The 15,932-nt window shown below is 33.4% G+C and overlaps 1 protein-coding gene across 1 annotated transcript; it reads left to right on the top strand.

The window, feature by feature from the left end:
• Window positions 1-11,680: 11,680 nt before the first annotated feature.
• On the top strand, window positions 11,681-15,656 carry LOC111405503. Its single transcript, XM_023034427.1, has 5 exons — window positions 11,681-11,871; window positions 11,951-11,960; window positions 12,087-12,218; window positions 12,704-12,769; window positions 15,627-15,656. Exons 1-5 carry the CDS (start codon window positions 11,681-11,683, stop codon window positions 15,654-15,656), a joined length of 429 nt encoding a protein of 142 aa, XP_022890195.1.
• The last annotated feature ends 276 nt before the right edge of the window (window positions 15,657-15,932 follow it).

Below are 15,932 nucleotides of genomic sequence, written 5' to 3' on the forward strand. Positions count from 1 at the left end.
TTTTTTTTTTTTTTTGAGAAGTCTCTTTAGGAATGATATTTGAAGGGTTTGGCCATTCGCTATGACTTGTTCGAAGCCAGATCAAGAACAAAGTCATGGTTCTCACTAAAAGATAAGACCTACACTTGAACTTTGGTTAAAATTGTCAACACCTGGTTATTCCACCCACCTTGGTACTCTGCATCAACATTTTGATGTGTGCCCTTCATATACTCTAGAATATAAAATATAGACCCACTTATCGTCCGAGTCAAAGACAACCAAATGTGATGCACGTTGTCTGCATTGGGATAATATCCAGCATTCTTGGTGAATGAGAAGTGTCTGCCTAAAGCCAAGTTATCTCGTAATCCTGTGAGAATTATATGCCTCAAGAATGAAATGAGAGTTTTCTCGGTGAAGAGAATCAAATCCAGATTGAATACTTATCATAAATTCTAAGGTATCTATAACCTTGGTTGGTCATCAACTCGTACATCAAGATGAGATAATGGGGGATATGGATTTCAGTAAAAGTCATTGACATTCATCATTCCACGGATAAGGTCCTGACAATCAACAACATTTTTTTCCGAAGACTGGAAAGTATTCAAAGTGCCAGCATATTTTTGGATAATAGAACGAGAATAATTTTTGTCCACATGGCATAAATACCTCTGACAAAATAAGTTGCAGCCCAAACATAAAGAAAATGTCCAAGAAATGAATGTCAAATCGAGCAAAGGTCTGGGTTCAACTGATGGTTCGACATTCATGTATCCTCTATAAAAGCTTGCTAATATGAGAGGAACTAGGATGTAAATGTACCTGCCTGCCATCTTAGAAGACACTTTAAAATTTCAACTCTTATACATTCGTCCCCAGATGGAAGAACGAAACGACAAAGCCATAGAGAAAGATAAGCCATTATCTCTAGCTCCTTTTCTTCTTCCATAGACAAATATATTGACAAACTGCTCCAATGACGCGAATCCCCTATGAGAAATATCTCTCAACTTGTCTACCACCATGGGCCTTCGTATTTCTTTTGACACTCTTTGATGACGCCTCTTGAATGGATTTAAAGGCACAGCATTCTACAATTTTTGTTTTGTTAAGGATTCTAGACACAATTATTTTGTAGAACTAAAAATTAATCCAATCTTCATAACTGATGCAATCTGATTCAGTCACATTAACAATTAATGCGAAAACATTAAAAAGTATTGCCTAGACTTGGAAAGGTAATTCGTCAACTCTGAAAGGCTTGGGATTACTTCTTTATAGTAGTTATTATATTGAAAGTCCACTTATCTTAAGGCTGCCCCAAAAAGAAATACCAATTTCACCATTGGCGGCCACAAATGTATTGGTTTCTGGACACCAAAGCTTACAAAGAGCTCTATAGATAGAGTTTGGAAGATGTTAATCTTTTGTAGTATAGCTAACTGCATAAACTAACTTACAAAGATTTCTCTTAAATAGGAGTTTTTGGACCCATGAAAGCCACTCCCAAAACTTTAGATGAAAAGAACTCTCTCAATAAGTGACAAATACACTTTCCCATCTTATTTCTTTATTGTCATTCCATTCACAAATTACAACCCTTGGGACGCACTTCATGCTCTACGAATGATGAAGTCAAAGACTTAGAAAGAGAAGATGACTGTTAGAGTGGTTAAATTAGGTAGCTTCTAATTTCTCATGACATTCACTAATGATGGGAATTTGCAACTCCAACAAAGGCTCCAGGAGGTTAGGAGAAGGATTTTTCATTAGCTTATGGATGATAAATTTAAGTTCACCTCGTATGTCAGGCTGGGCATTGTACTTCACATCAGTATCTTTGAAACGAAGGTAACTTTTTCCTTGATTTTTAAGCTCAATGATTTTGTGTATATCAGAATACACTTTATCATTAGAGCTTGCTCCAGTAATTCCTAAAAAAAAAAAGAAAAAGAAAAAAAGAGAAAATTAGCAAAAAAAAAAAAAGGGCAATTAATCTTTTAAATTCGTTTATTGTCCGAAATTACGAATCTCCCAAATATGTAAATTGCTTCTACAAAAAGTGCCATGGACGGTCAAATGAGTTGTTCATTGGTCTTCAATACAAAGTGCCTTTGGTGATCGAAGGAGTCGGTCCTTGGTCTCCAAGACAAAGTGCCTTCGATAGTTGATGGAGTGTCTTGGATGGTCGAGGGAGCCAGTTCTTGGTTCTCAACACAAAGTGTCTTAGACGGTTAAAGGAGTCGGCCCTTGATCCTTATCCTTAACAGTCGAAGGAACTGATCCTTGATCTTCAGCATAGAATGCCTTGAATGGTCAAAAAAGACAGTCCTTAGTCAACACAAAGTGTCTTGCATGGTGAAAGGTGATAGTCATTGATCCTCAATGTGCATGAAAAGGGTTGAAATTTTAGGTCTATTCATAAGCAAATATTTTCTGAATTCCTAAAATAATTGCGAAGAAAAATAATTTAACTCTACATGATGAAATTCTTGAAACTCAAAATTCTTAACTTGCTTCAAAAGTTGAATTCCTAAGAAAATTTGAAGAACATTAGTTTCAATTTTATTAAAACAACGATGCTAAAAAAGGAAAATTTAAAAAAAATCAGCAAAAAAATAAAGACAAAATGGAGAGACAATGAAAATAAATAAATAAAGAAGGAAAAGAAAAGAAAAGATAAAAGTTACATCAAAATATTTTTATTTTTTTTATTTTTTTAAGAAAAGAAGGAAAAGAGGTGGACTTTGCTAGATGTACATCAATGTTTAAATAAGGGATTAAATAATTCTTACATGACACTCTATCATTTGTCAATTTAAAACACAATCAACTTTTTCATTCAATCTTTTTCCCTCACATCATTTTCGGTATCTGCTTATGTACCACTTTTATGTACAAGTAGCAAAATTTTTATGTAAATAGTAGGAACCAAAACAAACATTGGTTCCTACCAGGTAGCACTTAGATGAACTAATATAGATGAACTAATATAGATAAACTAAATAAACTAAAAATATTTGCATTAATGTCAAGGTAAATAAAATCAAACTAAAATTCATTCCCAGGCAATGACGCTAAAATCTTGTTAAGAAAAAATGTGTTCATTTAAAATATTGCAAGTGTACAATTCGTTAATAAGTAATAAAGTGGATATGAGTTCAAGTATCATTCTAATAGAGATTGATTTATTTTAATTTTAAGTAACATGACCATAACTGAAACAATGATAAAGTGATTATTTTGTTTACGACTAAATTATGACTAAAAGTATCTAAATATACAATTATAACTAAATTAACTAGGCTTAATGCACAATATACTAACTACAAGTTTATGTGTTCTTACGAATGACAAGAATACTAGGATCTCAAATCCCCTTGTAATAATCATTTTTAACCTTAGTTCTACAATCTGACATCAAGATTTAATTACAAAGGATCAATGCTCGTATTTTGTTTAGCAATTTTTCTCTAGTAAGGTTAAAACCTATTCTATGACGGATGCGAACATACAAGAATGTATGAATTTTTATAAACACTTAAAGATTCACGTAGAGCACAGTGGTATTTATCTATCTCCCATCGGGCCCTATGACAATTAACACTACTTTAGGTCTATTTTCCTCTTTTGAATGCATAAAATAAGCCACTAAATTCATTCAACTATCATGCACAATGATTGTAAAGAGGGGATAATCATGTAAATCATTGAATAATATAAAAAAATGTCTTTAATCTCAAACATGTAAAATTAAATATTACAAACTCATACTACAAGGTTCATTTCTCTTCCAGCACAAAAAAAATCAAGCCTAACATGGTATTAAGAAGGAAACAAGAATAATAAAAATCAACATCAATTAAAATATGTCTTGAATTGGATCTTGACGTCTTGTACTTGTTCTTAATATTTCTTGTCGCATTTTGTGATCTCAAATTGGTTCCAATGCGTGGTTCTTAGTTTCTGGGCGACTATAAGTCATAAAAGACGTCTCAAAGACTGTTTCCATAAGAGTTGTAGTTGTATAAGGAAACTTGATTTTTTCTTTCGCGAAATGCCTATGCAACTGCATAGGGTTATGGGATAAAACTCATAGCTCTTCAATATAAAGCTTTTGAAATCCTTCCATGTTGCAATGGGACTACATAGCTGTTCATAAAATTCTAGATTTACATTAGCCTCTCAACTCCATTTTCTATAATTTTTTTCTATTTTTCAACATCTTCTTTTTCTTCTTCTTTCAAGACTTTATTTATTCACTCAATTGGTCTTCGACTCTTTCACATCTTTATCTCTTCTTCTGGATCATCCTTTTGCTATTTGCAATTTGGTCCTCAAACTTTAAATTTCCTCGAAATTGGTCATTTTTCACTTACTTTCTTCGATTCCACCGTATTCATCAATGCTATTCTACAAAACACAACTTACATAGAATTAAGCCATATCTAAATATAGTTTATCAACAAATATCCATGTTTTGTGACCTAAGTAAGTGTATGAAAAACAACTATTAGTCTTCAATGCTTTTTTTTTTTCAGTTTGAGCCATAATTCTTTCATGAGGATATCATATATCCTCAATGGCATGCAACTATTAAGCTTGAGTTAGAGGATACAGAACTCAACAACACTTGGTTTGTTGTCTCATTGTCTTAAGAAAAGCATTCAATTGGTTGTCAATGTATTAACAAAATTAAGCACAATTTAGATGGCTCAACAGAAAGACATAAATTGTGTCTTATAGCAAAGGGCTACACATAGCATAGTTTAACATCTTTTTAAATGGTGATTTGTTTGAAGAAGTCTATATGGATATTCCTCTTAGACATGATATTCATAAAAAGTTTGCAAAATGGGGAGAGAAAGTGTGCAAATTGCACAAGACCATCCATACACTCGAACAGGCCTCACAGAAACATAACTCAAAATTTTCTCAGGCCATTCTTCAATTTAGTTTTACTTATCTAAGGCTAATTACTCATTGTTCACCAAAGGTACTGGGTTTAACTTTGTGGCCTTATTAGTGTATATTGATGACATCATAATAACTAGCCCAAATATTCAAGCTATCGACTCTTTGAAGGAGTACAATTTAAATGATCTAGGATGTTTGAAGTATTTTTTGGGGATTAAAATTGCTCGGTCCAACTTAGGCATAGTGCTTTCTTAGAGATATTATTCTTTACAAATCCTTGAGGATATAGGTTACTTTGAGTGTAAACCTATTGTTGGTCCTTTGGATCCTGAAGTCTCTCTTGGTCTTCATGAATGTTATCTCTTCCTTGATGCTTCTCATTTCAAAAGACTTATTGGTCGATTGATTTACTTAACCATTTCTCGCCCTGATATTTCGTATGCTATTCATAAATTAAGTCAATTTCTTTCATAGTCTAGGTTGTCACATCTCAAAGCAGTGCATCATCTTCTTTGTTATTTGAAAAATAATCTTGGCCAATGCTTGTTCTTTTTGGATAAATCTTCTCTCACTTTAAAGACTTTTTTAGACTCTGCTCTTCCTCTCAAACTCCAAGCATTTTTGGATGTTGATTAGGAAAATTTTGTTGACATGAAAACGTCCATAACTAGTTTTTACATCTTGATGGGTGATTCTTTGGTGTCTTGGAAAACCAAGCGACAAGCTACTGTGTCTCATTCATATGCTGAAGCAAAGTATTGAGCACTTGCTGCCACTTCTAATGAACTTCGCTAGATCAAATAGCTGTTACAGGATTTTCAAATCCAAGTATTCTCTATGTTCTACTTTTGATAATCAAGCTGCCATTTAAATTGCTTTTAACCCAACTTTTGGCGAGCGAGCTAAACATATAGAAATTGATTGTCACTTCATTCATGGCAAGGTTGCTACTGGAATAGTGAAACTTCTTCCTATTTGTTCCCAACATTAGCTGGCCAATGCTTTTACCAAACCGTTTCCTGCTTCTATTCTTGTTCCATTGTTAGCCAAGATAACTGTAAAAGATATTTATAGTATTTCTTGATTGGGAATATTAGCCCTATATAGTTTGTTTCTGTTAAGTTGTTAGATGCTAGCTGGATTTTATGTAACTTTTTATTGTATAGCTATTTTGCTTGTATTTTCATGTTAGATTAATAAACTTAGATTCTTCTCAGCTTCTCCATTTGTATGTTCAATAGTAATCAATACTTTTTGGGAGGAGCCTCTCAATTACGGCTATTTTGGCTTTTTACAACATCAAATGGCCTAGAATCAAAGAATGACCTTTGGACATTCTTCTTTTCAAATGACAATTTCCTCTTGATCCTCATTTTCCTTTAAGGATGGTGAAGCTAGCGGTTAGAACCTCTTAGATAGATACCCATTGCTTCATAACCAGGACAGATGTATGAGTGTTTTTTTAGCATTATAGGGATGACAAAAAGGCTCATGGGCTCGGGTCGCTTGTGGTTCGGCCCGTAAAAATCTCAAGCAGACCTGGCTTGGGGCTCAGTGCCTAGGCTGGGGCCGAGCCCGAGCCAGCCCGCGTGATTCAAGGGCCAGTTATGAAAAAATATAATTGAGCTGCCTTAGGCAGCTGGCCTTCATAGGGAGAGAAAAAAGAGCCAGCTCGGCTCGATAAGGCCTAAGCCTTATTTTTTGGTTAACCTTTTGCTTGGCTCAAGCCAAAAAAGCTTGAGTCGAGCTCGAGCCTTAATTTTCGATTTGAAAGTCGACTCTGTTTAACTTGTTAACACCCCTATGGCACTATAAGACCAGAGTTATGATCCACTCAACTACTGGTATTTATAGTAGATTTAAGATTAGTGGTATTGTTCATGTGATGTGTTTATAATTATAAACCAAACAACTTCAACTGCTGGTACTATTTTGATAATTATAAGCCACACAACTTCAGTTATTGGTACTATTTTTAGGAAAAATGACATTTGTGATGTAGTTGTGTACTTTTCAAGTCTCGTTGAGTTTAGAGATATGGTCTTGGTGTTTGGCATCCAGGTACTTGTAAGTATAATGAACAAGGTTTTAGCTTCTTTCTATTTTTTCCTTTATACCCTTGACTATTATCCAACTTCCACCTCATTGCCAACTAATGATCTCCTAGGAACATGAGAAATCTTAATTTTTGCTCCAGATTTGAGAACAACTGAGTCGGATGGTTCTCCATGAACTCCATAAAACACGATCAAAGATCTAATAGAAGCTCATGACCTCATGTGATAATATCATTAAATAGTTCATAATTTTAGATATGACAGTACTTGCTTAGGTATAGTCTCTAAATTCAAGCCTTGCACAAAGAATGCTAAGCTGCCTACCGAATATTGCATAAAATTCATTTCTTCGCTTGGAAATCAAAACATTCCCTAACGGATCAAAGTTCAACATTCCCCAAATCCTTCCGCATATTTAAAGTACCTAACCAATTATTCAACAAACAATCTCAGTATCAATCACTATCATAACTTTTCCATGCCACTCCCTTAAGAGAAACCAAATGTATATCCACGCAGCGCTGATTTGGATATCTTCCACCTCCAGGCATTATATAAATATATAAGTGACATGGAACATGCCATTCATCTTCAGTGATTTTTCTTATCCAAGGATTAAAGATACATTGGTTGTAAGTGATCAACTCTTGAATCTAGCAATGAAAGAATGGAAAGGAAAAAAAGGTAATATGTAGCCAACTCCAAATTTATTGGACTGAAGTCTTTGTTTGTCTTATGTAGATTAGGGAAATGAGTAAAAGACAATACTTGAATTGACAAAAATTATGTATAATAATACAAAAGCTTCAACTACCAAATGTTGAGTATTCTAAGTTCATAAATTCAAGCAACACTAAATCAATAGCAACAAACAAATTTTATATAGCAAACTGGGTAAACTATACATGCTATACCTTAATTCAAATTAAACAAAACAAAAGTCAAAAGGCTAAAAAAATGATTAGGTGGTATATCAATCCAATCCATTTCCACACAAAAGAAATCCATTTCATTACATACACAAAGGGAAACGAGATGCAGAGAGAAAAGAGGAAAGAAAGAATGAAAAATTTTGAAAAAAAAAAGGAAAAAGGAAAAAGAAGAAAAATAGGAAAGTTTGACAACATTGTTAGGAAATAAGTACTTTTTACTATTAAGCTTGAATTCTTCTATTCAAAAGTGAGTAAAAAGTTACTCATTGGAAAGTTATGTTAAATTTTAGGGTTGTCCAATTATTAGATTAAATTAAATTTTATCCAAGGAAAATTATTGAATTAACTATAATACGCTATGTAATTAAATTAAATGAAAGAAAAATTAGCTTAAGTGATCAAAGAAACTTTAGAAATCTCTTAAACATGAAAAGATTAAGTTTTGGTAATATCCATGTAATTGTTAGAATTTCTTAAAATAGTTAGTTATTAATCTAAAAAATTATATATATTTTAGGCAACGATACAGATATCGGGATAGCCTACCAACTGATTTGATTTTGAGTACATAATTAAGTGAGTGGAAAAACTTAAATATTTTCAAGTATTGATAAATTAATTATACTATTACGCTGTGTGCAATTATGTGTTCGATTATATGATTTTTATGAAAAATTCCTTTACTAGGATACATTGGAACTTTGAAGATTTTATATGGTACATTTGTGATTTGGTATGTGAGACATGTGATATTGAGATTGACAAAAAAAGTACCCATGATTATATGATTCTTATAGTTTACTGAAGGGCCTTGACCGTGTTCTTTGCTACACTGAAGGGTTTTGACTGGGGATAGAAAAGGTCTTGATCATGTATATATAATTCATTGAGGGGCCTTGATCGTGTTCTAAAATTGATAATAAGTGATTTTTAAGACCCGCTTCCATTCACTGAGGGAGCCAAAGGCCCGTATCGGGAATGATTAGCCCGAAGGACACCGTATGCGCGTATGACCAGATTAAGATTTTAGTCAAAGTGTACATTTTTGGTGGATTTTCAAGTATGTTTGATGTGACATGATGATTGTATAGATTTCAGTTGATGATTATATTATGATGATGAGATGATATTTTTTAGTATTATGATGTGTCTTGCATCTTGATTATCATTCTTATTATTATATGTTATACTGTGAACTGTTAAATGATGTAAACTTGATTTTCGATAAAAATGTATAAATGAGAAAGTATAATTATTTTTGAACTTCTCCATTCACTGAGCTGTCAACACACATATTTTTCTACAATTTTTCTTATCGAGTAGTAGTTGAGTTTTTGGGCAACTTTTGGAGTTGAGCCTTTGATTTTGGAGTTATAGCCACACAATAGAGTTTGCCAGTATAACTCATTTCATAGAGCATGTAGTCAGTGTTTTAGGGCACATGTTCATTTTTTGAATGTGATTTTGCATCACTTGTAGATAGTTATGGGACTCACTGTGTATTTTACATCCATATGTACACTCAATGTTATTTTTAAGGTGAAAGCTGAAATTTCAACTTATTTATATTGTTTTGTGTTATATTTTGGGATTTGGCATAGTGAATTACAGGTTGGTTAGTCCTATTTAGTTCATAGGTTGGTTAGTCCTATTTATAGGGGAGATAATGCCAAAACTCTGTTAAAAATAATTTATAAAAAATTGTATATTGTAGTGGCCTTGATGGTGGATCCAATTTTTAGTTCGTATTTATCATCGGCACGCGATACGTTTCTAGTCCAGTAGCGTTACACGGAGTGGGCGTGTTGTTTGGTGTCACTGCAGGCTTTTAGAGTCCATAGGCTTGAATATTATGATGTTTAGCAGATCATCCTCTCAACTGTAGGTGAGTCATGCCTCGTGGTGGCAAAACTCAAAGACTCTAAGGTATGTTGTCCCAGTCTCACATTGCTCTTGATAGAGATGAACTTAGAGAGTTTGAGAGAATTGATGTATCGGTTCACCAACCTCCTAAACAATAATGACAGGGAAATGTGATTGGAAATGATCCTATGGATGTTTAAAGGATTGCTACTACTGTTGCTATGTGTAATACAAACGTGGATTTTAGTATTGAGAAAACTACAAAATTATGGGATAATGTTTTCATAGGCACAGTCGATCCTGTAGTTAATTAGGCATGGATGATCAAGATAGAAAAGGTATTTGATATTATGGGTTGCTCAGATGATCGAAAGTTGAGTCTTGCCCTTTTTTGTTAGACGAAGGTATATATGATTGGTGGCAGTCAATACAGGTACATATTGAGACCTTTCTATTATCACTTGGACAGATTGTAGATGTAATTTTTATGATGCTTATTATCCTCGTTCATATATAGATGCTAAGAAGGATAAATTTTTGAAGTTATTATAAGGGCAGATGACTGTTGCAGAACATCAAGTGAAATTCATTGAACTTTCAAACTGTGCTCATGTTTTGATTAACAATGAAATTGATAAATGCAGACGGTTTGATAATAGGTTAAGAGAAAAGATCGGGTTAGTAGTGACAGCCATATGTTGGAATGAATTTGGTAAATTGTTGGAATCACCTTTGAGAGTAGAAAAGAGCATCTCTAATAAACTAATTGATAGAGAACAAACAATGTTCAAAATAAGCAGTAGTAAAACATTGGTGGATACTTCTAACTATAGACCACTACAGAGGGATAGTAGAGTTCAGGTCATTTCAAGCCCAGATCACGAAGAAGTTAAGGTCTTAGATTCAGTCACAATACTGTCCAGTAGCTATTGGCCAGCTGTACTCATACTCAGGGTTCTTCCCAAATATTACTTACTCCTAGATAGGGTGAAAGTTCTACTAGTACTAGATTTCGTTATTGTCAGTTATATGTAAGTCCTTATCTTAGTACATATTTAAAGTTCAATGGGGGTGGCGTGTGTTATCATTGCTGCCTAGACAAGCACATTATAAGAAATTGTCCATAGGAGAGTGGCATCTCATAGAGGATGCTTCCTCAGTAGAGTGTTGGTAGTACAAGACAGAATTAGTTTCAGAGAGATGCTTCGGCTAATAGAGCAGGTACTAACAGTGCGGTCCAATCTAATATTACAAGTGGTAGTGGTACTAAATCAAAAGGTCAATCAGGACGATCGAAGACCTAGGAAAAGGTTTTTGCTATGACTCAGTAGGCCGGTGAATTACTATTAGCAGATAGTGTATATCGAGATTGTGGGATTAAGGTAAATGAGCATGAACTGAAGGCGAATTTGATATCTCTTAGCATATATGATTTCGATGTTATTTTGGGTATGGACTTTTTAGCTACAAATCGAGCTTCAGTTGATTATTTTCGAAAGGAGGTCGTCTTTAGACAACTAGAAAGACCTAGAATTATATTCAATGGACAGCGTAGAATTTTACCATCGTATGTGGTATCCGCTATTGATGCTAGAATATTACTCAGTAAGGGTTGTCATGCTATTTAGGTCATGTGATTGATACGGATGCTAGCAAAATAAAACTCGAAGACATCCTAATGGTCAGAGACTTTCTTGATGTATTTCCAGAAGAACTATTGGTTTTACCATCAGACAAGGATATCGAGTTCATCGTAGATTTGATCCTAGGAAATGCACCTATTTCACGGGCACCATATAGAATTGCCCAATAGAATTGAAAGGACTAAAAATTCAATTGCAAGAGTTGGTAGACAAGGGCTTTATCAAACCTAGTGTATCTCTGTGAGAAACACCAATCCTATTTATGAAAAAGAAATGTAGCACCATGCAATTGTGCATAGATTATAGACAGTTGAACAAAACGAAAATTTGCAATAAATATCCCTTACCACGTATTGATGACCTGTTTGATCAACTTCACGGTGCTACAGTATTTTTAAAGATTGATTTGCTTTCTGGATATCATCAACTTAAAATCAGGGATAGTGATGTGCTGAACACTGCTTTCAAGACAAGGTATGGCCATTTGGATTGACAAACATATCAGCAACATTTATGGATATGATACATAGAGTGTTTCACCCGTATTTGCTAGATTTGTGATTGTATTCATTGATGATATTTTAGTGTACTCTCAAGATCATGATGAGCACATAGAGCATCTCAAAATCATTTTCCAAACTTTACACGATAAGTAGTTGAATGCTAAATTCAGCAAATGTGAATTTTAGCTTGATAGAGTGGTATTTTTAGGACATGTCATATCAACAGAAGGAACATATATCGACCAGCAGAAAACTAAAGCAATGGTGAAATGGGAAAAGCCTACTAATGTGATAAGAATACGAAGTTTTCTTGGCTTTGTAGGTTATTATCATCATTTTGTAGAGAAATTTTCTAAAATTGCTCTTTTTTGACTGTTTGACTAGGAAGAATGCTAAATTTGCTTGGAATGAAGAATGTAAAAAATGTTTACTAAAATTGAAGAATCGATTAGTTTCAGCCCCAGTTCTAATCCTTCTGTCTCCAGTGAAGAGTTTGTAATATATAGAGATGCTTCACATCAAGGTCTAGGTTGTGTTTTAATGTAGAATGGGAAGGGTATAGCATTTGCTTCCAGATAGTTGAAGAAACATGAATTGAGTTATCCTACACATGACTTAGAGCTAGTTACAGTTGTTCTAGCCTTGAAGATTTGGAGACAATACTTTTATGACGAGAGATGTCAGATATATACAAATCATAAAAGCTCAAAGTATATTTTCAATCCAAAAGAGTTGAAGCTGAGGCAAAGAAGATGTATAAAGTAGATAAAAGATTATGACTGTAAGATTGTATATCATTCAAGGAAGCCAGCGTAGTTGTTAATGCTCTCAGCAAAAAGGCATCTAGTTCTATGAACCAGACTAATGCAGTATGTTTTTTCTTGTTTGGTGAGTTCAGATTTTCAATCCAATTGTTAGTTAACAGTGTAGGAGCACTGTTTGCCAAATTTCAAATGAGGCTTACTTTAATTGACACGGTTAGAATAGCTCAAATTCAAGATCTAGTGTTGAGAAAATTGAAAGAAGATGTTAGTAAGGGTGAGCATGCAGATTATACTATTTGAGATGACGATGGAGCTTTAGTTTTAGGAAATAGATTATGTGTTCTAGACGATTTGAAATTAAAGAGAGAGATTCTAGAAGACGCACATAGTTCAGTTTACGTGATGCATCCATGCACTACTAAAATGTATCGTGTACTTAGAGAACTATTGGTAAAATGGAATGAAGAGAAAAGCAGCTAGGTTTGTATCCATATGTCTCATTTGCCAGTAGGTGAAACCGGATCGTCAGAAACCAGCGAAATTGTTACAAACATTGTCTATTCCTAAGTGAAAATGGGATCACATTACTATGGAGTTCTTATTTGGACTTTCACTTACTCAAAGTTATAATGATGGCATATGGTCATTATAGACAGATTCACGAAAATTACTAGATTCTTGCCTATAAAAGTCACTTACATTGGCAAAAATATATGTTGATGAGTTATTCAGTTTATATGGAGCACAAGTATCTACTGTTTCAGCAAGAGATTTTTATTTCACTTCTAAATTTTGGCCTAGTTTGTAAAAAGCTATGGGTACTAAATTTATTTCAGTAGAACTTTTCATTCGCAGACAAATGGTCAGTCAGAAAGAACTATATAGAATTTGGAAGACATGTTACGAGCTTGTGTACTACAGTTCAAAGGGAATTAGGATATTTATCTTCCCTTAATGGAGTTTGCTATCACTCAAGCATAGGAATGGCTCCTTTTTAAGCATTATAAGATAGGAAATGCAAAGCTCCAGTTGTTGAGGTGAAGTGGGCAAAATGAAGTTACTAAGTCTTGAATATTTATAGATTGCTGTAGAGAAAGAAAAGATAATTAAACAAAAGTTAAAGACAGCTCAAGATAGATAGAAGAACTACGCAAATAGACTAGAAGAAACCTTGAATTTAATGTTGAGGATAGAGTTTTTCTACGATTATCACCATGAGAAGGTGTTATCAGGTTTGGTAAACAAGGAAATTTGAGTTCGAGATATATTGCCCATATGAAATTGTTGAACGCATTGGTCCAGTTGCTTATCGATTGGGTTAGCCAACAGAATTGACTAGAATCCACAACATGTTTTATATTTCCATTCTTCATAAGGATATTCTAAATCTGTCTCATGTTTTAGAATCATAGCCAGTATATTGGACAAAAAGGAACATGTCTTATGAAAAAATCATGCTATAGAAGAACCAATATAGGAAAGTGAAGAGCAGATGGGTTCTCAGTATCCTCGATTTTTTTCCACATAACAAGTTGAATTTTGAGGAAAATAGTATTTTAAAGGGGTGAGTTTTTTAATACCTTAGATCTAAAATAATAATAAAACAAAAACAAAACAAAAGGCAAAAGGTAAAAAAACGGAAAAGAAATAAATTAGAAATGCTTAGGCGGTGGATTGGATTGATACAATCCATTTCCACGCAAACAAAATCCATTTCATTACACACACACAGAGGGAAAAACGACATACAGAGAGAAAAGGGGGGAAAAAAGAGGAAAGAAAGAAGGGGAAAAAAATAGGAAAGATCGCCAACATTGTTAAGAAAAAAGTACTTTCTACTATTAAACTTGAATTTTTCAATTCAAAGGTGAGTAAAAAGTTACTTATTAGGAAATTATGTTAAATTTAAGGGTGTCAAATTAATAGTTTAAATTCAATTTTGTCGAAGGAAAATTATTGAACTAAGTATAATAAGCTATGTAATTAAGTTAAATGAAAGAAAAATTAGCTTAATTGATTAAATGAACTTTAGAAATCAGTTAAACAAGAAAAGATTAAATTCTGGTATCATCCATGTAATTGTTAGAATTTCTTTAAATGGCTAATTGTTAATCTAAACAATTATATCATATTTCGGGCAACGATACGGATATCAGGACAACCTACAAACTGAGCTGGTTTTGCGTACATAATTAAATGAGTGAAAAAATTTAAATATTTTCAAGTATTGATAAATTAATTATAATATACATCATGTGCAATTATGTGTTCAATTACATGATTATTATGGAAAATTCTTTTACTATGATACATGTGGAACTTTAAAGATTGTATGAGACATGTGATATTGAGATCGATCAAAAACGTACCCATGATTATATATTTATTCTAGTTCACTAAAGGGCCTTGACCATGTTCTATATTACATTGAGGAGTCTTGACTAGGGATAAAGGGGTCTTGACCGTGTACATATAGTTTACTGAGGGGCATTGGCCATGTTCTAGAATTGATTATGAGATGTCTTTGAGAATTGTTTCCATTCATTGAGGAGGCCTAAGGCCCATGTTGAGAGTGATTAGCCCGAGGCGCAGTCTATTTCCGTATGACCAGAGTACAATTTTTAGTTACAGGGTACATTTTTGGCGGATTTTCGAGTACACTTGATGTGATGGGACAATTATATGAATTTCAGCTGATGATTATATCGTGATGATGAGATGATATATTCCAGTATTAAGAGGTGTCTCGCATCTTGATTATTATTATTATTATTATTATTATTATTATTATTATTATTATTATTATTATTATTATTATTATTATTATTATACTATGAACTATTAAATGATGCAAATTCAATTTTCGTTAAAAATGTATAAATCAGAAAGTATAATTATTTTCAAAGTTCTCCACTTACTGAGCTATCAACTCTTATAGTTTTTCACGATTTTTTTTTATCAGATAGCAGTTGAGTTTCTGGGTATCTTCTGAAGTTGAACCTTTGATTTCGGAGTCAGAGCCACGCAATAAAGTTTGCTAGCATGACTCATTTCATGGAGCATGTAATCAATGTTTCAGGATATATGTTCATTTTTTGGAGTGATTTTTGCATCAGTAGTTGTAGGTAGTTTGGGGCTCATTGTGTATTTTGTATCCATCTGTACACTTCATGTTATTTTCATAGTAAAAGTTGAAATTTTGGCTTATTTCTATGGTGTTGTGTTATATTTTGGAATTTGTGCGTAGTAAATTACAAGTTGGTTAGTC

Source organism: Olea europaea, chromosome 1 (genome assembly GCF_002742605.1).
Source record: "Olea europaea var. sylvestris chromosome 1, O_europaea_v1, whole genome shotgun sequence".
NCBI lineage: Eukaryota > Viridiplantae > Streptophyta > Magnoliopsida > Lamiales > Oleaceae > Olea > Olea europaea.

What these genes read in the sequence shown, in the direction of transcription:
- LOC111405503 (XM_023034427.1), top strand. Translation starts at nt 11,681, where the DNA reads ATGCAATTGTGCATAGATTATAGACAGTTGAACAAAACGAAAATTTGC. An exon ending in TACGAAGTTTTCTTGGCTTT is followed by an intron (nt 12,219 to 12,703) that starts GTAGGTTATTAT and finishes ATATCATTCAAG; the next exon opens with GAAGCCAGCGTAGTTGTTAA. An exon ending in CTATGAACCAGACTAATGCA is followed by an intron (nt 12,770 to 15,626) that starts GTATGTTTTTTC and finishes TTTTTTTATCAG; the next exon opens with ATAGCAGTTGAGTTTCTGGG.